This window comes from Juglans microcarpa x Juglans regia, chromosome 2S (genome assembly GCF_004785595.1).
Source record: "Juglans microcarpa x Juglans regia isolate MS1-56 chromosome 2S, Jm3101_v1.0, whole genome shotgun sequence".
In the NCBI taxonomy this organism is placed as follows: domain Eukaryota; kingdom Viridiplantae; phylum Streptophyta; class Magnoliopsida; order Fagales; family Juglandaceae; genus Juglans; species Juglans microcarpa x Juglans regia.
In genome coordinates this window covers 30650290-30676489 of record NC_054597.1, presented here as the reverse complement: position 1 = coordinate 30676489, position 26200 = coordinate 30650290, and the positions used below count along the sequence as shown (strand labels likewise).

The 26200-nt window shown below is 35.8% G+C and overlaps 3 protein-coding genes across 6 annotated transcripts in view; all 3 read right to left on the bottom strand.

Moving 5' to 3' along the window:
• Positions 1-23431, bottom strand: part of LOC121251995 (chaperone protein dnaJ 49-like) — a 36125-nt gene extending 12694 nt beyond the window's left edge. Inside the window, exon 1 of the mRNA XM_041151437.1 lies at positions 23328-23431. The gene's annotated coding sequence lies outside the window, so the exon portion shown is untranslated. The remainder of the gene's footprint in view (positions 1-23327) is intronic.
• On the bottom strand, positions 1035-3561 carry LOC121251996 (uncharacterized protein At2g34160-like). 2 transcript variants are annotated; one of them, XM_041151440.1, is made up of 6 exons: positions 3294-3561; positions 3048-3096; positions 2362-2424; positions 2213-2277; positions 1734-1833; positions 1035-1224 (listed from the first exon to the last, which is right to left on the bottom strand). In XM_041151440.1, exons 1-5 carry the CDS (start codon positions 3411-3413, stop codon positions 1738-1740), a joined length of 393 nt encoding a protein of 130 aa, XP_041007374.1. In that variant the 5' UTR covers positions 3414-3561; the 3' UTR covers positions 1035-1224; positions 1734-1737. The 2 variants fall into 2 exon arrangements, with proteins under 2 accessions (XP_041007374.1, XP_041007373.1); XM_041151439.1 differs by having other exon boundaries at positions 1035-1833; positions 3294-3560.
• Positions 20347-23468, bottom strand: LOC121251994 (chaperone protein dnaJ 49-like). 3 transcript variants are annotated; one of them, XM_041151435.1, is made up of 3 exons: positions 23328-23468; positions 21961-23108; positions 20347-20622 (listed from the first exon to the last, which is right to left on the bottom strand). In XM_041151435.1, exon 2 carries the CDS (start codon positions 23086-23088, stop codon positions 21976-21978), a length of 1113 nt encoding a protein of 370 aa, XP_041007369.1. In that variant the 5' UTR covers positions 23089-23108; positions 23328-23468; the 3' UTR covers positions 20347-20622; positions 21961-21975. The 3 variants fall into 3 exon arrangements, with proteins under 3 accessions (XP_041007369.1, XP_041007367.1, XP_041007368.1); XM_041151433.1 differs by having other exon boundaries at positions 21961-23186; positions 23328-23466; XM_041151434.1 differs by having other exon boundaries at positions 21961-23145; positions 23328-23465.
• Between the last annotated feature and the right edge of the window lie 2732 nt (positions 23469-26200).

The window sequence follows — 26200 nt, the reverse complement described above, 5'->3', positions numbered from 1 at the left end:
TATCAAAATTGTAATAAAGAGTTGTAAGTGTATAGATTATCTTAAAATTTAATGAAAGATGGTTGAGATTAAACGAAAATCAAAGCTTAAACTAGAATAATTCCAAATGCCGACAGAAGAGATGCTATCAAATGAGGCCGTTTTGGAAAGATGAGGAGCTAGTGTCGAGGGGGAGAGCCTTATTTGTGAAGACGAGGAGCTATTAAGATTCACTTTGTTGATGAATGCTGGAGTGAACGAGAGGGAAGGAGAGGGGCTTTCACGAGGTCATAGTGTTTCGAGAAAGGGGCTTTCATAGGGACAAGGGTTAGGGGAAGGATTTTGGGAGAGAAACTTGTAGGAAGCGAGGGGAAGAGGTTTTTTGCGAGCAGGTTTCGTAAGCAAGAGAGATAGATTTGAGGGGAGAAATAATATAATATAGTGATGGCTAAGATCATGTTTAGGGACAAATATATATATATATATATATATATATATATATATTTTATATAGAGGTGAGGAGATTGAAGCTCAACTAAATTTAGACAATAATGCCTAATTCAATGTGGAGGTTTTTTTTTTTTTTTTTAATTGGCACCGAATGCCCAGGAAAAATGCCCTGACTAATCCCAAGAGTGCACAGGTAAGGAGTTTGAAACTCATAACTAAACTTAGACAACAATGCCTAATTTAATGTGGAAACTTTTTTTTTTTTTAATTTGCATCGAGTGTCCAGGAAAACTGTCCCGACTAATTCTGATGCACAAGCTCTTGGCAAGAAGTTTTTTGCAAGTGCACCTTGGATAATTCAAAAGAAAAAATTTCAATCCGATGGCCTCTAGAATTGTTTGCACCTAAGGAGATTTAAATCTTAGATCTTGGAGAGCATACCCTTAAGCTCAATGCATTTACCACTTGAACTAACACCGAGGGGTTGTGGGGACTTTTATGTTTAGATTAGTTAAATTTTAGTTAATATTGGCATTTGTATATGCCAATGTGAGTGCTAAAGAGCTGCCGGAATGTAAATTTTTCTCTTGGTAAATGGAAATAAGTACGCCATAAAAATCAAATTCTATACTGATCTACAAGATCATCTTATCATTACAAGCACTAGCAAATTGACGAAAATAAATAAATAAATCAAACTCCGGTCTGGAATACGCTAGTTGATCTGACATCCTCTCTGCTTTCCTCGCCTTACCAGCCAAATGTGAAATTTGGTTTACAGTGGCATGTAAAAGCCTGAGATGAAAGCATACAGAATATAGGAGCAAAAAGCAAAGTCTTCGTGCTTTCTCATTTACCTCCACACATGTATTTACAATGCCATACGTCCATATCTTTATGTAGAGCTCGCAAAGTAAAGAAAAATTCAACAGCAATCCTTCAACTACGACGCCTATTCTAAACAAAAAATCAACAACAATATCATTCAACTATTATGCCTATTCCAAACAACATCACATTGTATATGTTTAGCAAAATAGAAGCCACAATTTCTAATAGGAAAATCAAATGATCATTACCAATTAGAAATTAGAAATTTCAGATAGGCAAAAAATTTCAGTAGCAATTAGATTTAGTTTCTACACTCTTAACACAAAATTTTCATTGTTACAAGATCATTAGGACCACACTCTTAGCACTCTTAGATTCCTACAAATTCTCCAGTAAATAAAATCAACTGATTTAGTGCAGCTTCCAGAAATAAAATATGAAAACAAACCAAACCAGACACTACAAAACAACACCCTTTTAACTTTGCTCTTCAACATCTCCAGCATCCCTTTCCTCTGCAGCAGCTGCCATCAATTCATCAAAGTTTTCAGTCTTCCCCAGCAATATTTCAATCTGAAGGCAGAAAGAAATTAACCATCTGTTATCAACCTCTCAAATGCAGATTCAAACAAGAAAATGCTATTTTAGTCTATTACGACTACTGATAATGGAAAATTGAACATGGTCCATATCAATATAGAGAACACATTTTTTTGGGGGGGATTGGGGGGAGGGGGTGTGTGATGAAATACCCACCTCCTGCATCACCAGTTTAATGTAACAAATGTAATAGAAGTACCATAGAATAACTAAAAATACCCAATATGATTCCGTTGTGGTTAAGGAGAATGCATAAAAGGGACCTTGTTCTGCAAAGTCACATGTGATATGCATGATGGGTACAGTAATACAAAAAGGAATCATCATAAAAACATATTGCCAGTAACTTTACCTTTGCTTTTTGGATGGGTCTCCCCCTTGAGTCATCCTTAATATCGACAGTCGAGGTCATGATCTCTGCAGAAAGTGAATTTCATTTCCTATGAGAATCAAAAGTTACTGGTATACTTAATATTAGAATACGGAAGACAGAAATCTTACTCTTCTCCACAGCCAGTCCATTATTTTTCAGAATTTCTGCTATGGTAACAACTGTGGCAATAGCTGAAAATATAACAGGGAACACAATTAATACATGCAATGCCACCGTGAAGCACTGAAATTAGTCAGTTCAAAGCAGAGGGAGCAACCAATCCTAACAAATGTCCGCCAAGGAAAATGCAAATGATCCACGTGGGAAGAATCCCAAGAACTTAATCTGAGGCAAGCACATTTCCTCAGCTCATTCAATCTGTTTATGATTACAAGATAACTGTATAATGCAAAAGACAAACCAAATGCACAAAGAAGTAACAAAGCAGTCCCTTGGACATATATCTGGTAACTTTTACCAATGCAGTAGGAGCAATAAAAGATCACAAGAATAAAGCAGAAAATCCTAAGCTCCCATGAACCAAAAGCAGAGAAGATTAAGAGAACCACTGAGGCATCTCAGAAGATTTTCTCTAATTTATGGCACTTAATTATATTACTATTTCATGCAGCAATGTAAAGGTCGAGAGGACACCCACAGTAAACAGATGAATCGGGATTGTGGTAGCATTCACATTTAGGCAATTGAGCCCCGGTTCTATACGCATACCCGTACAAATATGTAATTAGGTAAAAGAAAAGAAAATCTTGAAATTAATAGACAAGTATAGCTAAAAATGGTTATGAATCATTACCCATTCCAAGGGCGGAAAGCTCAACCTCGTTATGCTGTTGCATATACCTCTGTAACAAAAAATTGATGACAAAATTAACCCATCACCAACCAAATACCAAAGCAAATCATAATCAACATTACAATAATCCCTAGAAATAAAATTAAAAAAGCACTCAGCTACGCAGATTTTGTCACCACATCAAATATCCTAAACCCAGATCAAAAGAAAAAGTGCATGTACTCAGAGAGAGAGAGAGAGAAGGACCTTGGCGAGATTAACGTAGAAGAATAAGGGTTTCTTGGTGTTGGAGACTTGGATCCGGTTCTTCTTGTGGGATTCTCCGGCCAGGTTTATTGCGTTCACTCCATCTGTAATCTCTTCCATTGAACTGGGGTGAGCTAAGAGCCTAACCCTAACGCGCACTGCCCCTGTCCAATGAGATCTGAGAATGGTATCGGTGGGAAAAGAGAAGAAGACAACCTCAAATGAAAGACAACCTCAAAGATGAAGGTGTGGAATACATTAGAAAGAAAATGCTCTATATATAAAATCCGCAACCCTCGCAAATATTAAAAATATATATATATATATATTAAAAAATAATTATTTTTACTTATTATTTTTAAAAGAAATTATCTAATATTTACATACCTTACAATTATAAATATTATTTTTTCATAAAAAAAACTTTAAGCTAAATCCCAAGCAACTGTCCTATTTTAGTCGAACCCAAACTAATTTTATTTTAGCTTCTATTTTTTTTTCTTTGTAAAGTACTATTCATTATTTTTTTACGGTCATCTCTATTTCTAATACAATATTATTTACCATTTATTATTTATTATTCAATTATTTAATATTACGTTAGGATAAAAAAATAATAAATAAAATAATGGTGAATATAATTTTTATTTTCTTTAATATACTAATTTATATTTCAAATAATAAAACCGATATTAAGGAGTGGTTTGAATTTAAAAATGAGTTGAAATAATTTGTGAACAGTAAAATAATTAAAAGGGTAGCTAGGACTATGGAGGTCTTGCGTACATCACCACCTCTGAGCCTGAGTTCCATATGAATGAAATTCTCCACCTTGTCCGCGGATTAATACCATAAAGGTCTTGCCCTCTCCCTACCCCAATAGGATATGTGATAGCCTTATCAGTCGAGTGATTCCGTCCCTATAGGAATTTGAGAAAGTTGTTTTAAAATTTATTATATTTTATATAAGAATTTGAGAAAATTATTTTTACATTTGAAAAAGTTGAATTGTTTATAATATTTTGTGTAAGAATTTGAAAAAATTGTAATGATAAGATGAAATGAGTTGATATGTGTTTTGAATTTAAACGAGAGCTTAATAGGTACAATTACCATCGATTATCAAATCTTTTTATTAAGATTTAAATGTCAATATTATGTGGACCACTTATCTTTTATTATCTTATATATTATTTTCTAATGGATGGTGCTATAGTATGTGCTAATTTAAAGTATAATAGATCGATTTTAATAATTTGGATATAAAATATAAACACTTATATAATTTAGGGATAAAGAATATTTTTTGTTACTTTTTTCGTTTGCTTTTAATTTGGTGTCTACTGCTAGTGATAAATTAGAACAAAAATCACAAAAGTGAATCTTCAGTATCTATTTGGTTAATATTAAATATTAAAGTAGCATACTAAATAATCACAATAACATATTGTATTTATTTGTCCTCTGTATAATATAATGAGAAGTGATAGATCTACATGAACATTTTACAAAAATAAAGTTACAAAATAATATGGTTTCATGTGATACGTAAGATCTACTTTATAATAAAAAATATTTTATAATTTGATGTATCACATCAAGTCATGTCAGTTTGTAAGTTTATTTACGTAAGTCTGTATAGACCAAGTATTTTTCATACACAATACACTAGCTTGATTGCTCTATAAACTTCTATTTGGAATTTGGATTAAAAAAAAAAAAAAACCCTAAGATTGAACCCATCTTAGTTAGATTATTTTCAGTAGAAAATATGTTTTAAGGAAATTAGATTGTGCAAACTTAGAGGGTAAAAGTCTCGTGCAAATGCTTTGAAAAAAGAAAGGTTCATCATAAAAATATTGAACCTTTTCTTTTTTTCAATGAGCTTATACGAGATTTGCAGACTTGTTTAAAAATCAATGGGTCAATTTAGCCCTTGATTTCTCAGACACAAACCTAGAACTTCCATTATCTACCATATTTTCCTGACCTTGCTAACTAAATAACAAGATGTAACCTTTTGAGAAGCTCAACTTTCCTGCTTTGATGTTAAACAGATGCAGGAAAAGCAATTAAGTCTAGATAATGCACAGTTAAATATGCTATTTTCAAATTAACTTGGTGAAGAGAATTTACTGTATTGTACATCAATATGGTAAATCTTCACAACTGAAATCGAATGAAAAGAAAATTTTGTCATATTTTACCAAATAATCTGGATGCCTTCAGGATTTTAGTAAAATCACATCCAGACTTTAAGTTGCAATATCTTGCATTATTAGTTTAATATTTTCACCTTAAAATAGGTCTTGGTGGTGGGAAACCATACGAGGCTTCAGGAAAGTGAGCTAATGATCATGGATGAAGGCTATTGACGATTATCCAGGTGAAAATGGAACAGGAATTGAAAGGCCAACTCAATGCAAATTTCTGTATTTTACCAATTCACCATAATAATGCAAATTTTAAAGTAATTTTCATAAAAGCAGAAATTAAAATACATGTTAAGTGGCCCTATGGGTAAGAGAAAGGGTCACAATCACACATCTATGGCACAGCTACTTGTGCAAGGGTAACCAATCTTTTATCCTCCATTTGGATTAAGAGAGAACTCATCTTGTACGGTAAAACACCCTCTAATTGAGCATTCTTATTGGGTTCCTCATCTCTCCCCCATCCCCATAATTTAAATTTTTTTTTAAGGTTTTGGAGAAAAATCCTCTTCATCCCAATCCCCATTTTGCGATTTGTGTTTACGGTGTGTGTAGTCGTTCTCCCGCAACACCAACGATTGTAACCCTCACCATTAGCAATTTTTGTAAGTTTGATTTCGGTTTCTTCAAAATCAAAACTGTTTCTCTCTTTCCTCATTTTCTTGGAATATCTCTCTCCTTCTATGTTTCTCTTACCCTTTTTCTTCCTCCTGACTCCATGATCAAGGTAAGTATGCGAAAGAAGGTCTTCAACTCTCTCTTTACGTCGGCAATGTCTTCGCTATTTGGCTGCCAAGAAAGCTTGCAATGCTTTCACCAATTTGTATTTTTTTTATTCTCATTTAGATTTATGATTTTGGGTTTTGTTTGAGGAAACCGCTTCTCATTTTTATTCTTGCGGTGCCATTGATTTCTCTGTATTATTTTGGCTGTTTTGAGTATTTGGCTACCAAAAAAGTGATGATGCATTATCTTTATTTTTTTAATTACTCTGTTTCTTTCATTGCGAAACCAACTGTTTTTCTTGATCTAAACATTCATTTAGGCTTGGCATTGTGGATTTTTAAGGATGATCTGCGTTGGGTTTTTGGCTGTGTTCACTGTTTGGCTGCCGAGAAAGTTGTGACGCCCCGACTCCCACTTACAAAAACAAGGGAATCGTGACGTCAGGATGGTGACAACACAGTCACGCATCCCAACGAAATGTGCTTAAGTGTGTGTGTAACATGCAAATGTGCACAATAAAAGTCCCAGCGGATAATATAAATAAGTCAACTAAGTACCAGAAATTTAAATACAGGTATCCAAAATAATTTATGTTTAAAAGTTATACAGTTATCTCAAATATATTACAAAGGTAATATATAAATTGATAAAAACATAACTCACTAAACAGGAGCAATCCTAGATCACTCCACCAACGGAGCCAAGCTAAGGCTCGTCATCATCATCTGCATCAAAATCTGCGATACCATAAAATGGTACCACAAGTAAGTATAAACCAAACAACTCTCGGGATAAAAATACATTAATGCTACCAACAATATGACAAAATACATTTAGTCATAAAATACCATTTTTCCCTGAAAAATGATTATTTCCAACACACGCCAAAAATCCCATTTTGGCCCAAAAATATAGTTTGTCATTTTCCCAGAAAATGATTCACACAAGCAACCCATTTATCGGACACTGTAGGCGGGAATCGCAGGCTGGACTCTACCACCGTCCCTGCTTACCACCATCCCTACCGCGTGCACCGTAGGCGGGAATCACAGGTGGGACACAACCACCATCCCTGCTTACCACCATCCCTATCGTGTGCACCGTAGGCGGGAATCGCAGGCGGGACTCTACTACCATCCCTGCTTATCACCATCCCTACAGTTCCTTTACACACAATGAATACTTAACAGAGCACTGTAGGCGGGACTCTACCACCGTCCCTGCTTACCACCATCCCTACAGTCTCTTTTCCTTTTACTCACATGAGAATCCAATTTTCAATAAACACATGAACATATATGCAATCATGCGAAAACCCAGTTTTCTTTACAAACATGATCATGCGTGCAATATGCGATGTACATGAACAAGCCATAACCAACAACCAACAACCACAATTCACAATGTAAACAAACACACAACAACTCCTTCCACAATCCATCCGACCCCCGAAACTCCTCGGACTCAGTCCGGCAAAACAAACCAATTCATAGATAATATGTGTTAGTGCAAAAATATATTTAAATCACGAAAGTTCTTTAAGGAAAATACTTACAGTGCAATATAACAATTTCTGAAGGATCACGAAGTTGAAAAAGGCGACGTTTGAGCAACACCACAGTGTAAAATACACTGTGGCCGTGGGTCACAAATACCAACTTTCAAACAGAGGCAAACGAAGACCCAAGATTGATAGGGTAGGGCCTAGGGAGGTCGGTGAAGCCAATGGTGGTGGTGGTTTGCCGTGGGTGGCGGCGGAATGGGCGGTAGAAGACCAAAATACCCAAATCGAAAATGTAGATGGTGGAGCTTCACCGGTGGCGGATCGGAGCTGGGGTTGGGTCCAATGGGTTGCCAAGAGGTTGGGGATGAAGTGGTGTGAAGATGGTGGCCGAAGGTGGCGCGACGGCGGCGCTGGAACGAAAGTGACGCCGCGGCTTGAAGGGCTACTGGTGGTTAACAGCGGCGCGAATGGAGGTGAGGTTGGTGGGGTGAGGTCGCCGGCGGCAGGGGAACACAATGGGGTGGGCGGTGAAGGCCACCGCTGGCTCACGGCGGCGCTGGCGTGAAAGTGGCCTGCGGCTTTGAAGAGCTGGTGGTGGTTAACGGCGGCGCGAATGGAGGTGGGGTTGGTGGGGTAAGGTCGCCGGCGGCAGGTGAACACAATGGGGTGGGCGGTGAAGGCCACCGCTGGCTCATGGCGGCGCTGGCGTTGAAGCCGACGGAAGCACGGGAGAGAGGGAGAGGTTGGGTCGTGCGCGGGAGAGAAGGAAAATAATGAAGAAAAAAGAAAAGAAAGAAAAGAAAATGAGAGGAAAGAAAAATGGAGGGAAAAGAAATGAGGTCCAATCCTCATAACTTGGGTCACAAAAATGATCCAACGGAGATGATTTTAAAACCATAAGTTCAATAAAATAATTTAAACGTAATGGTAAAGTCAAATTGAAATAATTAAATCCCACAGTAATTAATTTAAATATTAAAAGCAATTTAAATGCATAACAATAAATAAATATTTGGAAAGCACATAAAAATAATTTTCACCAAATTAAAATCATAGAAATAAACTTACTAAAAATCCAACCAATTTTAAAATAAGAGGATAAATTTTTGAACAATAAAAAATAATCATTCAGTAAAAATACACTAAAATACGGGGTGTTACAAAAGTGATGATCAATTTCACATGAATTTTTTTTTTTTAGAATATGTTTCTCTCGTTGCTGTCCAACCAATTTTGTTGATCGATTGTTCGTGGTTTGCGATTGTGGCTTTTTGAGGATACTCTACGGTGGGTTTCTGTATGTGAATGTGGTTGGCTGTGTTGACTGTTTGGCTGCCGAGAATTTGATGATGCTATCACGCAGATTTATTTATTTTAATCTATTTCTCTCATTGTTTTCCAACCGTTTTGTGGGTTTTTGGTTTTGAGGAGAATTTGGTAGAGTTTGTGGTTATGGAATTTGTGGGGTTATTGATTTTGAGGAGAATTTGGTGGAGTTTGTGGTTATGGAATCTGTGGAATGTGATATTTGAAAAGAAAATAATAAGACAAAAAAGTTAGTAGTTAAGATTGTAAATTGAAGTGAGAGAAAAAAGTAATAAAAAAAGAATAGAGAAATATTATTTAATAGAATAGAGATAGGGAATGAGATGTAAAAGGTTTTTAAAATATGAATAAAATTTAGGAAAAACTTTTATAGAATGTGATTTTTAGTTAAATTATGGAGAATTTATGGAGAACTCAATGAGAATGCTCTAATCCAAATACACATTTATCCAATGAAAAATAATAATTGTAATCGTGAGTGTGCAAACGCCGTATAATCATTTTGAAAAAAATAAATAAATATAAGATCCACATAAAAAAAATTAATTTTTTTAATAATAAATTTTATTTTTTTTCAAAATAACTGTACGACAATTACACACGAATATATACATTATTACTCCTATCCAATTCTATGAGATGCATTTTTCATTTTTGGGATTTGCTAAGTGATTGTGGAAGGACAGGCGAGCTAGCTAGTCAACTAAACATATATAGTATTTCAAAACCCGCTCTCTCTCCTAGAGTTCTCTCTGCCTCTCTCAGTTGTGATCCTCGACAACTTTTTACACATTCTCATAGTTTCTTGTCTCTCCCTTTATGGATATGGAGCAATTGATTCACCAAATAGAAGCTCTCTCTTGGGAAGGTTTAAATCTATCCCCTGAAAATGAACCTGCTAATGGTGACCCTGAATTAGCTCTCATAGGTAGAATAGTTGCAACTCATTCGCTGAACAGAATCTCCCTACATGCTTCCTTCAGAGCCACATGGAGCTTCCTTAGTAAGTTCCACATTGAAGATCTTGATGTAAACACCTTCCTCTTTACTTTTCAAAATGATGCTGACAAAAAGAGAATTATAAACCAAATCCCTTAGAACTTCAAGAGCATCTCCTCATCCTCAAAAACTGTCCTGCAGAAACTACATGGAAAGAGATTCGTCTCAACACATCACCATTCCATATTCAAATCCATAGGCTTACCAGAAACTATATGACAGAGAAAAATCCTTACAAAATAGGGAAGGCACTAGGAACTTTCCTAGGTGTGGATGTTGATCCTCTTTTTGGATTAGCTTGTAAGAAATTTATCAGAATAAATGTGGATTTAGACATCACCAAACCTCTTAAGCAAGGACTATGGGAACCAAGATAAAATAATTTTAACACATGGGTCTCGTTTAAATACAAACGTCTTTCTGATTTTTGTTATGCCTGTGGAAGGATCGGGCACTCTCAAATTTTCTGCAATTCTCTAAAGTCTAACACAAAACAAATGCCATTTGGGCCTTGGCTACGTGCAGAATCCTCTATTTTCATGTCAGTTAATCCTATTCATCGAGGTCAAGAAAGTGTCCTTAGAATCTCCATAGATTTTTTCTCCAGAAGAAGAAAGGACTCAAGAAAGAGGGAACCTTCCAGACATTGAAATGCTGGAAAATAGGGGCTTTGGTTCGTCAACCCTTATTCTACCAATGTTTCTTTTAAACGAACCAACAACAGATGACTTAAAGGGGAAATGAAAAGCTGTTATAACAGAAGAAGACCTCTCTGTAAGAGGAAATTCGTTCGTTAAAGGGAAATTGGGAAAAAACTGGGTTTTCAACAAGCTGATTATCGGACCTTTCACAAAGATTACTCATTCAAACCTCCGATTAGAGTTAATTCTCCCTATGAGCTTATTTCCAACAAAAACCTAAATGAGTATCATTTCAAATCTCATGCAGATGCAAGCAGCAAATTCAGTGGAATTTCTAAAGGCAATCTAGCAGAAAACCCAACGAAAAATCAACTCACCTCCCAGATTTCGACAAGGCAGAAGGAATCCGAGCCAAAACTGATGTCTCCAAAGATGTTCCCAGCCCTTGCAGCGGCGTTCTTGGTGGCCATCACAACGGCGTCTTGAGTGACGTTCACAGCGGTGTTCCAGCTTGTGAACGCCCTCTGGATTGGATGGTGAGGATGGCCCCGTCGACTATAGTCTACAGTAGCCCTCTAACTGTAATAAATGGCCCTCCAACAACTGAAACTCTCTCATTCACTCCAGGTGTTAACTCTCCTCCACCAAACTTCGCTCCATCAATCACTCAAGAGACACAGGGTTCTCAATCAATCTCTCAACAGTCCTCTGCAGTAACCTCACGGGGACGGACTCGAAGAATTTTATCCTTTATCCCTCTATAAACACTGAAGAATGGGTCTCCAGTTGGTTGAAGACAAATGTGGAAGTCTTTATGCATACTAAACTGACTGGTTTCTCATTGGTGGGAAGCATTAATTCACAGCAGATTTTGACTGATCTTTCTCTACAGGGCCCATGAGAGACAACAGAGAGCTTGAAAAGCCCACTGGAAGGTATGGCCCCAAATAAAAAATGGAAGTCTGGTCCCCTTTCAATGCCTCAAGCTTGTTGGATCCAAAACCAAAACAATTAAATTTTGTGCCTTCTATTACTTATCATCCAGTTATACTAAGCGCTCACTCGGCAGACTCAAGGCCCAACAGACGTTTTGTTGAGTCTTCACTACAAGTTGGTTCTCAAGCAGGCACTCAGGACAACTCAACTTCACTAATCCCTATCAAAAGGGCAGCACCTCTCTCTGACCAAGGCTCTAATCCACCAAGAACAAAAGTGCAAAAGATACTTGAGGTTGATAACCCATAAACAGACAGCATTTTCAAAAATGCTGGAGATAAGGAAAAAGAAGCAACTAGTTTGTTACTTTCTATTAAATCAAAAGGAGCATCATCTGGCAAGGTTAAAATAATGAAGGAAGCTGCAAGATCAAAGCCATGCATTAGAACTTCATCCAAGGCATCACTACCCAGAAAATCCAAGAAAGCTGACGAGGCGGGCTCTACCATGCCTCTAGCTTTTCCATGAAGTCTCTGGTTTGGAATTGCAGGGGTCTAGCCCGCCCAAAAGCAATTAGAAGTTTAATTTTATAAATAAGTTTAATCCAGATATTATCTTTTTGTCGGAAACCATGGTGTCTAATGATAGTACCTCTACTATTGTAAATAGATTGGGTTTCCACCTTTTTGTACATGTCCCTGCATCGGGGAAAAAAATGAGGCCTTTTGTTATTATAGAGACCGGGTATGGATATTGAACCGGTTCATATTAATGCTAATGTTATTTCTATTTTGGTTTATTCTGATCCTCTCAATAATTCTTGGTTAGCAACTTTTGTTTATGCCCCAGCACAATGGCAACAAAAAGCAAAATTCTGGACTCATTTGGATTCAACTCACGGTTCCTTTAATGGTCCATGGCTCTGCATAGGTGACTTCAACGACTTATTAGGCCAACAAGATAAATATGGTGGCAGACCAGTAACGTCCTCATCCATAGGCGGCCTACAAAGTTTAATGTATTCTCATGGCCTCATCGATATTGGCTTCTTGGGACCTATTTTCACATGGACAAATAATTGAATGGGAAAGGCAATGATTAGAGAACGATTGGACCATGGTATAGCCAATGCAAATTGGCACCTATTTTTTTCAGATGCCACAGTCCAACACATTGTTTCTTCAACCTCTAATCATAATCCCCTCTTGCTTAACACTATGAAGATAAGGAAGAATATTTCTCCTTTTAAATTTGAGGAATTCTGGACTTGAGAGCCACTCAGCAATGTTATAATTCAAGAGGTATGGAACCATCAATTCTATGGGATCTCAGCTTTTATTCTGTGCAATAAAATCAAGGAAACAAAAAAGGCATTCAAGCATTGAAATAAAATCCACTTCGGGAAGATCCAGACCAACATCCTGCATCTCAAGTCAGAGATAAGCAATCTCCAGAGTAATCCGCCAAACCAATGGAGCTTACAGAGGGAGAAGTTTCTCCACTACAAGCTTCAAGAATAACTAAAAAATGAAGAAACTCTTTGGCGATAAAAATCAAGAATCAACTGGCTCGCCACAATTGACCTAAACATAAAGTTTTATCATCTGTACACGACTATCCATCGAAGAAGAAATGAGATCGACTCAATCAAGCTAAGCCCAGGTATTTGGACAATGGATCAAGATATCATTGAATCTACTTTCATAGATTATTTTAAATCCATTTATACCTCTACAAATCCTATCTTCCCGGAGCATCTAGAAAACCTTTTCGAAAGACAAATTTCAGAGGATGAAAATAAACTCTTAATAGCTATGCCTTCGGAATTGGAAATTTTTGTCTCAAACAAATTCCAAATCATAAAGCACTAGGACCAGATGGGATGACAACTCTTTTCTACAAACATTACTGGCATATTATAAAAAAAAATGTGGTCACGGCGGTTCAAAATTTCTTTAGAAGCGGGAAACTTCTGAAACAAATATACCACACCCACATAGCCCTCAACCCAAAAATAGTAAACACCGTTTCCCCTCAACATTTCTGGCCAATAAGCCTGACAAATGTCATTTATAAAATCATCACAAAAATTTTGGCAAATTAGTTGAAAAAATTCCTTCCATCCATAATTTCACCTTTCCAAACGGCCTTTGTTCCTGGTCGCAATATCAAGGAAAATTCTAAATAGCCCATGAGATGTTTCATCACCTAAAGCATCGCAAGGAGTAGAAAGATTAGATAGCTTTAAAGCTAGACATGGAAAAGGCTTTCGACTTTATTGAATGGAATTTTCTTTATGCTATTATGGGAGCTTTGGGTTTCAACTCTACTTGGCTAAATCTCATTAAAGAATGCATTTCTACCAATGTTTTGAATACCGTACCGGACGCCGTATCGGTCAAGGTATTGGAACGAAATATTTCGGTACCGGTATCGTTTCGGAATATCGTTTCGGGATAACGTTTCGGGATAATTGATAGATAAATAAATTATATATATATAAATTATATTCCAAAATAATAGTCTATATAAAAATAAATTATATATAAATATATATATATATATATATATATAAATTATAAATAGTCTAGTCTGAATTGGGGGTTATAACATATGCTTATAGTTTGAAAAAATGAAAAAAAAAAAACACAGGCCGAAATCTAGGCCGGTACAGGTCAAAATTGAGGCCGGTACGGCCGGTATTTTGGCCGGTAAGAAACGTGTATAGTACTTGTACCGGCCGGTACGGTACGAAATTTAAAACACTGATTTGTACTGCTTCATTCTCTATCCTCATCAATGGATCCCCAAAAGGTCTCTTCAAGGCACAAAGGGGTCTTCGGCAAGGCGACCCCATCTCGCCCTTTCTATTCATCCTATGTACGGAGGTACTTTCAAGGCTATTGGCTAGATCAGAAGAATTGAAAAAATTAGAAGGTATTAAAATCAGTAGAAATAGTCCCCCAATATCTCAGCTTCTTTTTGCAGATAATTTAATTATCTTTGCAAAATAAAAAAGAAGATCGATTCAGGCGATCAATAATATTCTAGATAAATATCAAGCTTGGTCTGGCCAGCGCATCAATCAAAGCAAATCCTCTATCTACATCTTGCATCAACTACCGTCAACTACCACCAACTACTGCCAACTACTTCCAAAGCAAATCCCAAAGTATATTCTCAGTTAAAAGTGCCCACCATCTTGCATCAATTACCGCCAACTGCTCCAGAGAAGCTATCCTGGATATATCATGGGGAAAAATTTTGAAACTCAGGATCCATGACCGACACGAGTTCCTCTTATGGAAGATACTTTGGGATATTTTACAAACAAGAGAGCGCCTTAAAAGGTTCATTCCAAGCATTCCTTCCATAAACTGTCTGCTTTGTGATGAAAAAGAAGAGACTCTCCTGCACCTATTCATCGAATGCCCCATAACCAGAATTCTCTGGAGTTGTAGTAGATGGCCTTTAAATCTATCTTCCCTGGCGGTAAATTCAATGAAGGATTGGTTCTAGTTTATTTTATACCCCCAGAAAAAACTCGGTCTTACTTACCAGGAAGAACACCCTTTCAAAGTTTTTGTTAGTCTGATTCTAGACTTTATCTAGAGGCTTCGAAATGACCAAGTCCATAATCACAAGAAACTCTCTCTTCACAATCTTTCACAACAACTAAATCTCTCTTATCAAGAAAATCTTCATGCATGGAAAGAAAAGCTTGAATCCAAAGTGGAGAAGGAATGACAAAAACCTCTCACAAATCAAATATGCATTTCCTTTGATGCAGCAATCAGGAATTCTTTCTCTTTGGCTTCAGCTGTAAGTAGAAACTCAATAGGAGAAATCATCGAAATCTGGACTGAGATAAATTTTACTACGATCTCGGTAATTGCAGAGGCACTTGCGGCAAAGTTAGCTTTTAAAATGGTGGAACATCTCAACCATCCTTTTATCTCTCTAGTTGGAGACTCTTAGTTGGTGATTTTTTCTATTTATAAAGAAGAACAGATCTGGAAAATAGCATAAATTTCAGAAGATATTGCAAACTCTTTGAAATCCCACATAAGCTAGAGCTTTCACAAGATTGATCGATCCCAAAATCAATTTGCGCACTCGGTTGCACAATGGGCAGCTACAAACTCTTTGTTTGGTAGCATTCCATTAGATATTATTCCTTCTACTATTTTATATATCAACAGTGAAAAAGACCCTCCTTAGTAGTTTGTAATAATTTTATTTTTATTTATAATATGCAAGCTTGCTTAAAAAAAAAAAAAAATCTCGAGGAGATTCTTTTAATTGTTTTCACTAACGACAAATGGCCTTTACTTTATTTTATATTAGATTTTGCTTTCTATTACTTTTTTTTATCAGACTCAGCTTTTGCAGAGGAAAGGACAACGGGAGAACCGTGACGACCTCCAATGACTGGTAATTTCTTTCCCCTTCCCCTCACGATCTCCTCAAATTCGCACCTCACCTCGCATCCCTCCGCACCCAAACCTCAAATTTCTCTACCTCCCTACGTGCTTCATAGTGCCCGTCTAGTCCAAGGATGGAGGAAAGCAAAGAGATCGTACGTCCAAATTGTCCAAAAGGAAGAATAGCCATGATCTAAGATGTCTGCGATTGCCGCTTAGAAATTGACCATACACAGCATTCATCTTGGTGGTTGGGAAGGCCACGGGTCCTGCAAAGGTATTCACATCGCTGAACCAGCTCTGCTTACGCGTGCATGGTAAGTCCCTTTGTATACTCTACTGTCTCCAAGCATCAGTACTCTGTCTTCTCAGTTTGGGTAGAAATTGATTCCGAGATTCCCCTGCCCCTGCCCTAAAGTTAATGTCTGTAGGGAACCCTTGTGTAGGGAGTGGAGATTTTCAAAATCTCATAAACAGTGGTCAAATTTGGCACCTTATATGGCACTTTCAACTACAAATACATCATGCTGAAAGCCCTCAAACCCACCACTCAAATTCCCTAGCACCTTTACTATAGCCCAATCCCCAGATATAAGCATAGAGTGTTGGAGCATATGTGGAGACTGGTTTTGGAGTTGAAAAAGTGTTTGTTGAAAATTGGCTCGACCGTTGGCTCAAGCCAAGTTCGCTCGACGTAGCTCGACATACCGCTCGAGCGAATATCAAGTCCGAGAGTTCGCTCGACTACCGCTCGACACTTCGCTCGAGCGAGGCACAAACCCTACTGTTCGCTCGACATTCCGCTCGAGCCAATGTTCATTTGGTTGTTCGCTCGAGTAGCGCTCGAGCGAAATACGCAGTTTTTTGCCAAATTAGGTTTCCAGCGCCACTTACTATAAATATATCATATTAGACTTGTGTTGGACGAACTCAAGCATATTTTGAGAGAGAACAACTGTCTTGTGAGTGTATATTGTGTGAGAGAGCAAAAAGCCCTAGAGAGTATGAGTTGAGATTGAGTGATTGTAATCACTTTTGGTTAATAAGATTTTTGCAGTTCTGTGGACGTAGGCAATTTGCCAAATTACGTATATTGTACGTCGTGTTCTTGATTGTGTTACTTTTACTTTATTTGCCATCACTGGTGTGTGTGTTTTGCATAGCATTTCACAACACAGAGGCCGTTGGTCTCATACTGTGACCGCGACGGCTCCAAGGACGCTCGCCTTCTCTGTATGTGAATGTTTTCTATTTGCATTAATGTTGTGTATTTGTTTTCACGCGTGCATTTGCTGATCATTGTGTTTCATGGAATTAATAGAAACAAAGTATAGTCGAAAATCATAGGTTGCAGAAACTCTATTTTCATGTGATGCCCTAAAAATATCATGGTTAGACTGGCTGAAGAAAACAAATATCATGTTGTAGATTGCACTCCATGTTTTACATTTTTTTTTCCTTTTAGCAAGTTTAAGTTTTTTTACTTACTGCCGGTGGCCTTAGGTGGTCATTGTTTGAGTAGTTTCTTCATTTTGTATGACTTGCTAATTGATATTATAGATCTGACTGCCATGCCTACTTGTTAATTGATATTACATTTTTTCCCTTTTAGCAAGTTTAAAGTTTTTATTACTTACTGCTGGTGGCCTTAGGTGGTCATTGTTTGAGTAGTTCTTTATTTTTTTGTATGACTTGCTAATTGATATTAGATCTGACTGCCATGCCAAGTTATTGTATATAATGTTTGAAGGTTCATCATATTTAAGTTAGAAAATAAGTATCCATCTTGAGCACCCCTCTGTTCATGACCAGTGGAAGTAGGTTTGGACATTCACGCACCCTTCTACTACTAGAATTCAAGCACTAGTTGACATCCATGTTCTCTCTGAAAAAATTATTTCAAACTCATCTTGTGTGGTTGAGTGTCTTGGTTCTAATTGACGAATATATTTAACTATTTGACAAAAGAAGCTCCATCTTTTCTAAAGCATATCAGTAGGAGCAACTTGTGCCATCTTAGCTACCTGAAGCATCCATAATACACTATCATTACATAAATTTACATATATATGTCAACTCACAAGAAGTTCGATCAGAACATCAATTGTGAAATAATGACTTTTTTCATGTAGCAAGATGATGATATATATTATCAAAGCAGTAGAACCATGTGCATTTCTCTGTATAAAGACAATCATAAATCATCTAGGAGAATGTATTGGTAGGTTCAGCTGTCTAGGAAATCATCTAGGAGGCTATAAGACAAAGGATACAAGATATCTTTTGGCATTGGAAAGTGGTTGATTTTGACTCATAAAATAGATAGTTTATCAATGACTGGCTTTTAGGATGTTGGTGGAGTGATATAGGTAAGTACTTTATCGTACATAATAAATTATAATTCTGATTATGCAGTAGTTTTGCTTAAATTAATTATTTGAACATACACAAGCATAATAAGATGGGTTCTTCGTTTGCAGCGATGCATTGGTGCGATTGATAGGACCATGATTGACGCCATTGTACCTGAAGAGGTACATGAGACATTTCGCAACCGGCATGGGTGAGTTGCCCAAAACGTCTTGTGTGTGTATGACTTAGATATAAAGTTCACATTTCTGTACACTGGTTGAGAGGGAACTGCGCATGATGCATGCATATTCATCGATGCATTGAGTCAGGCCCGCAACCAATTTCCGTGGCCTCTGGATGGTAAACATTTAATATTATTTAATTGTTTTTGTTATTAAATTATTTGTCTCTATATGTATTTTGTTACATCTTTGAGAATGGTTGGTAAGTAACTGTTTTTTTTGTTGGTAATGGGTAACAGATTATTATTATCTAGTCAGTTTGGCGTTCCCATGTACTTGGAGATTTATGCCCCCTATCCCAAAGAAAGATATCATAGAAGTGACCGTCAAGGTCAGCGGAGATTTAGAGGGTATAATGATTATTCTAATCATCGTCATTCAACCATTCGTAACGTAATAGAACGTATATTTGGGGTCTTGAAATCACAGTTTAGAATTTTAAGACTCATGCTTGCGTATTCAGTTGGGAGGCAATGGCTCTTGATCACTGCATGTTGTATGTTACACAATTTTATTAGAATGACAATGCCGAACAATTGGTTGTTCGAGTGTTGGAGAATCGTGTAGCTTTGTCCAAGTGGTCGTGCGGTTGGTGATGCCACATCTTCAGCACGTCATTTTGACATGATTGTGGAATTAACCCGAGCTATGGCTACAATTAGGGATGACAATGCCATTGCCATGTGGGAAGACATGGGTGGTGATTAACATGTATATGACAAATATTGGGATTGTAAGGGTGTAGTTAGCTTATTCAAACTTATTACAAATTTGTAAGTAAATTTTGAATTTATTTGTGATTTATGTAAGATTTGTTTTAAAATTTTGATGATATATCACACTAAAAATTTGATTTTAGCATGGGTGTCATGATAGATTACTTATTTACATATACAGGAAAGTTCGTAGCAAATTTCTTTACAAATTAGTGTCACTAATTTTATAAGGTTTGTATGTAAATTTATTTTAATAAATGATTGGTCCATACATAATTTTTATAATAATAAAATTATAAAATAAAGTGATTTGTTAATGATGTTTCATCTAATTTATTATCATTAATAATAATCGAAACAGTCAAAAGCTCACAATTTATTTATAAAAAATTATTTTATATATATAAAAAATAATTATTTAACGATTTTGGAAATAATTAAATTTTTATTTGATATTTTACAAAATAATTTGATTAGAAAAAAATATTGTCATCTTATAATATTATTATGAAATATATTATAAAAAATAAAAATTAGGTAGGTAATTTATTACTTATTTATAAATATATTTATAAATAAAACAAAAACATTACAAATACTATGCAATAATTTGTGAGACTCACATCTATCTCATTTCTAAAAAGTTAAAATCATCTAATCTCACTTTCAATCTAAACATAAAATTTTTATAAACCATCTTATCTCAACTCATCTCAACAATCTTACTATTATTTATAAATCATCTCAACTCATCTCATCTCTGAATCCAAACGGAGCCTTAGAAAGCCTATGCTCATCTTGTAGCTACAATGTATTTTTAATATCTCAGCTAATGGTAGAGCATATCGTTCTGCCATTATGGTTAAGATATGAAGAATCCATCTTGAACTTATAAAGCTGTGGTAGATGGCATGAAGAATCCATCTTGAACTCATTAAGAGATTATAATGTGTGTGAGAGAGAGAGAAAGAGTCCTATAAAGAATACGATATTCAGCATAGTATATAACCTTTAAAGCGGGTAATGTTTCAAAGTTAGCATCCATTCTTGAATACTGCAGCAAGCATTTAAAGACATGGTTGAAGACAAAGTATACAAAATTGTGCATGCGAAATAAACCATAATTCTGTGGTATTAGATATACGAGCTTAAACGTGCAAGTGGAATGCCACAACTATAACCCTTCATCCCTTCTGCAGAATCTAGTCTCCATGCATTCCTTAAATAAGCAATGCTAAATCAGTACCGATCTGCAAAAGAAAAACATACGACTCTAAACAAAATTTCTTTCTTTTAGGAACTGATCATAATAAAGCAAATTTAAAAGATATTCATCAAAACAGAAAATAAAATACACGAGAAGAACCCCAAAGGGTAAACCAAAGGGTAACAATCACACATCTATGGCAGCTTCAGCGACTGATTCCATAAACCATATGCTTTCATATGCATTGGTAGCAGGAAACTAAACCCGAAGACGGGCACAAGGATGGTCTGTAACCTATCTTTTAGAAAGCCTATGCTCATCTTATAGCTAATATAATTTTAATGTCTCATCTAATGGCAGAGATTATAGATCTGCCATTATAGTAGCTGCCATTATAATTCAGAAATGAAGAATCCATCTTGAACTTATAAAGCTATGGTATATGCATGCACTGTTGCCCACCCCTAATATATTTTAAGAGCTTATCTAGGACTTGAAATATCCATACCATTACAATCAGTGAAGCCCGATTTTGGGATCCACAATGTTCTCAAATTCAACCAAAATTAACTACCAACTATAGCAGGTTTAGGAACTGCATTATTATAACCATCATGCCTATTAACAAACCCCTCTAACCTTTCAAAGTTGGACTAGATCGCCCAACTCACCTTGAAAGTAAAGCACATCTTAGAATCTCTGTCAAATCATGCAGCTGTTAAACTTGCCAAAGCACGGTCATGGGAAGGCAAGGTAAAAAACAATACTAACCTACTCGCAAATTTCATGAACAACCCTTGAATTCACCAGAACCTTTTTACCAGCCTCATGGCAGAACTCTCCAAGTCTAAATATTCCTTCATAAGAATTTAACAATTGAATCTCTCTTTGAATTTCCCACAAGTTTAGCTACTGAAAACTATCTAATTAAGGACATGATTATCAAAGGAGCAAAGATCAAGGACACCTAGTTCATCCATCTCAACAAATAAATTTGCCAATGTGGCATGCCCTAGTTCAGGTCCTTGCTTATGAAGAAAAAAATCATGTATAACTTTTTTTGATAAGTAAAAATATAACTAAAGTGTAAAGCCCCTTTCAATAACAAAATCAAACAACTCAACATGCGTGCAACATTAATGGTAGAACATTAGAATTAGCTCTTATATATATATAAAAAAAAGATATATCGAATTATTACTTCGTCATACAAAAACATGTCTAGCGAAATATATATTCCAGATTTTCCTGCTTATATTCTGGCTAGCAAGACGAGGAACAACTTATTTGGCATTTGCTAAAATAATATTCCTTTAGAGTGATCCAAAACCTGTATTGTACGGTAAATCCAAAACAAAACATAGGAAGAACAATTAATAACCTTTGCTACAATTAATCAAGCCACGGACTCAAACCGCTGCAGCATGTCACAATGAGGTGTCTCACGGATAAATCCCCACTGGCGACGCTGCATCTCAAGCCGACAATTCTGCGACAGTATAGAAAAATAGTCCCTCTCAACCCTCCCTTCAAGGGCCGTACGTTCCGCAGTACCCGATGGGTAATCCTGCTCAAACTTTGTCGACTTAACATAATAATTGACACCCTTTTGCGTAGTAAACCTGTACTCGTATGGATACGAACGAGATAGGGCGTAGATGGGCTCCGACGATGGGAAAAAGCTGAGAAGCAGAATAAGCAGCACCGGCAGCAACTGAATTAGCATCCTAACATTGAACCCACCAGCAGACCCGGTATCAGCCCCGGTAGGCCCCATTCCTGGCCCAAAGCTAAATCCGCGAAACTGAGTTGTCGCCGGAGCCATTCCTCCATAGAAGAAGTTCCTAAAGATTTCCTCCGCATCAAAATCGGCATCGTAAAACCCATTGTACCCTTGCGAAGCGCCACGCCGAGCCGCCCGCCGCTCGTAAACCGGCTCGTCCGACCCGGAAATATCATACTTGCGCCTACTTTCCTCGTTGCTCAGACACTGAAACGCCTTCGACACTGCCTTAAAGGCTTCCTCGGCACCAGGGGCCTTGTTCTTATCTGGGTGGACCTTCAAAGAGAGTTTCCTGTAGGACTTTCGAACATCTTCAACTGTACTAGTCCTCTCAAGCCCCAGAATATCGTAGTAGTCCTTCTTCATCTTGATCTGTCTCACCATTGCGATTTGCTCTTCCGTGAACGAGGCTGATGAAGATGCTGAAGACGAAGACGGCCCTGCCGATGGAACCCGATGGCGGAGAGAGGGCTGATCGGACGACCTCGATGGAGGTGGCGCCGGTTCGGATGGGCCATTAACGGGGCCATCAGAGTCTTGGGCCGGTCGATCGGCGGTTCCATTGGAGTCTTTCTCTATCGCCGACAGGAGATCGTCCACGGGTAGCGAGGGATCTAGACGGCGGGCTTTGGTGACGAATTTGAGGGCTCGTGTTCGATCCCCACCCTCCAACGCTTCTTTCCCGATTCTCAAGCACTTTAAAGCGTCATCTTTGTTCCCGTCCATTTTGAATTGCCTCCCAAAATCTTCAAGAATAACAGAAAATGGAAATGGAGGAAAACCCTAGAAAATTAAGGGCAGAAGGGAAAGAAAAAATTTCGACTCTGCAAATTATCAAGAGGTAATTATTAGAGTCGAAAGAAATTGGTTTTGCATCTGAAAACAAAATCAAATTAAAAAAGAAAAACCTCGAATGATTAGAAACAATGGAAAAGAAAAGGAAATTGGGATGAATGAAGCCTCACAACAGATGGGGGATCTGAGCAAGGCGTGGAGGAATTTCGCTTTGTGACTAGGGTTTCATCCCGAGATATTATTGGAGACACTCGCCGTTGTTCATGTTTGGGAGATTTTCTGTAATGAACCGAGCTCAGTCCTCGACCAGGGCGATGAATGAAATTCGGATAAAGGGAGCTTAGATCGTCCTGCCAAATTCATGTTCAAAATTTAGTGAATATCATATTTTTTCTTATCTGTCTATTCTATTTAAAATTAATGTCCACGTTAAATTAATTAATTATTTTTTTATATAATAATAAAATATTATTAATTTAATAATTTTTTTATTTAATTTATTTATATTAATTATTAATTTAATTTATTTATATTACATTTTATAATTCTATCAATTTAATATTAATAATAATTATATTTTAATTAAATTAAATTAATATTTATCACATTTATTAAATATTAAATTAATAATAATTATATTATAATTAACTTAATAATTAATATTGTAATTAATATTAACTAATTAATTCATTTTTATCACATTTTATATTTAATAATAATAAATCGAATCAAATTTTTTAATTATAAAAAATACCTACATATTTTGTAAGAAGAGTAAAAATTAAATATTTAGGCTTCGTTTGGATCATGAACTACTCTCAACTCATCTCAATTCATCATTATAACTTTTTCAAATCTCAACATAAAATATAATAAACAATTCAACTTTTTCAAATTTCAAAATAATAATAATATTAAAAAATAATATTCTAATAATATTTTATCATCTCAACTCAATTCAACTCAACTCAACTCACTTCAACTCAACTCAACTCAATTTAAAAAATTTCTATAATAAAAGTCTAAAATTTTATAGAAATATCCAATTTAATGTAGTGATATTTTAATACATATTGACTAAAGTTTAATTATCATTATACTTTGACCCAGTCATGCTCTTATTCGGGTAAAAGAAGGAAAGAAATCGGAGGGAGTTCGATGTCGTGGAGACAATCTGGAGTGTGATGTTGAAGTGGACGGCCAAGATTTAATGAATGAAGTTGTGATATGTAGCTAGTTAGAGGGGAATGAGCTGGAAGGCACTTTGGTGGGGTGGGTCCGGTGGGATTCTAGATGGTTAACAAGATAATGGGTTTCAAATTTCAAATATGGGCCTTTTGAATTTAAATATGGGCTTTGAATTCAAATAGCTAGCTTATCCACTCCGCTCCAGTCCAGCAACATCTGGTTGTCATTTCGGTCCAATAATTAAGGGATTTCCTTTAGTTTTGCTTTATTTAGAACTTTCTCCTTAAAAATTTTTCTATAATTTAACTAAAAATTATATTTTATAAAATTTTTTTCTTAATTTTACTTATCTTTCAAAAATCTCATACATCTCATTCTCTATCATTTTTCTATTCTATTAAAATAATATTTTTCTATTATTTTTTTATTACTTTTTTCTCTCACTTCCATTTACAAACTTAACTACTCAATATTTTTTCTTAAGTTTTGAACTATTACTCTAGTGAATATTTTAAACAAAAATTTAATTTTTTTGCAGGTATGATAATATTTTTAAAATTAATTTTTTTATATTTTTGTAGTTATTTAGATTATTTTTAAAACTATTATTTAAAATTATATCAAATATGAGTATGAGAGAAAGTGTAGTGATAAAAGTGATTTAGGAGATGCATAGTAGTTTCCTATATTTGAGAAACTACTGTTTATCCCCTAAATCTTTTCCCTAAAATAAGAATTCGGATGTAGGGACGATTTTAGTCAAAATCGTAAACTGATCCTCAAATTATAGGAAAAAATGGGTTATAAGGCTCCGGATGAGAATGCTCTTAAGGAGATCATAGTACTTTGTTCAGTATGAGAAAAATGTATGCTTTTGTTTTTTTTTTTTTTTTGGTTTTTCCTTTCTGCTTGCGTCTGTGATTTATCATGATGATTTAAATCACGATCTATTTATGATATGGATGGTTTTGATTTTAAATACCTTCATTATTTAAAAAAGAACAATATCATTATTTTTACATTATTTATAATTGAGAAATGTTATTTTAAAACCTCTACACTAAATACTATCTACATGATATAATTTAATTTTTAAAATTTAAAATTTAAAATTTATCTTTCAAATCAAATTATATGAATTTAAAAAATAGTTATTAATTTAGGAAGTTGCGATTTTGCACACGACGTTAGAAATTGGATTGAAACTCTGCTGGCTTAGCCCATTATCATCACTATCATGCAAGTTAAATGTTTTAATCGACATGTTTGTATGTTGGGCTTTGTGTTTTAGCATCTAATTTGTGGGAGTCTTCCATTAGTGGTCCCAACTCCTATGATCTCTTTTTTAACTTGCGCAACTTAATTTGTGCATGCACTTGGTATGACAAAAACAGGGGCTTGTATACGATGATTAAATTACATATATTATAAAATTAAAGAGAAGTAAATGCATAATGACAAACACAATATAAATAAAAAATGTAAAGGAGCCCACAAACAACCAGTACAATCACAACCAAACATTAACTTAACAACCAGAGTCTTCAACCAATTTACATTGTACAATGTAATAATATATCAGAATAAAACAACAAATTACAAATTAGTAATTATAATTTGACAATAATTTCCAATCTTTCATGATTCATCACTAACAGCCATTCAAACTCTAAGTGTCTAAATCCCATTCAACCATTTAGTCTGAAAATCACTATTGTTGTGGTCATGGGCCAGTTAATAACTATGCACTTTTCATCCTGTGTTCATGGAGCGGAGAAAAGCAAATGACTCTGCACTGTAGTAAACCATAAGAATGCTATCAAATTCAAATGTAAAACAGGGCTATAAAAAATAA

What these genes read in the sequence shown, in the direction of transcription:
- LOC121251994 (XM_041151435.1), bottom strand. Translation starts at nt 23,088, where the DNA reads ATGGACGGGAACAAAGATGACGCTTTAAAGTGCTTGAGAATCGGGAAA.
- LOC121251996 (XM_041151440.1), bottom strand. Translation starts at nt 3,413, where the DNA reads ATGGAAGAGATTACAGATGGAGTGAACGCAATAAACCTGGCCGGAGAA. An exon ending in TGGACTGGCTGTGGAGAAGA is followed by an intron (nt 2,278 to 2,361) that starts GTAAGATTTCTG and finishes CACTTTCTGCAG; the next exon opens with AGATCATGACCTCGACTGTC. An exon ending in GACCCATCCAAAAAGCAAAG is followed by an intron (nt 1,834 to 2,212) that starts GTAAAGTTACTG and finishes TTCTGCCTTCAG; the next exon opens with ATTGAAATATTGCTGGGGAA.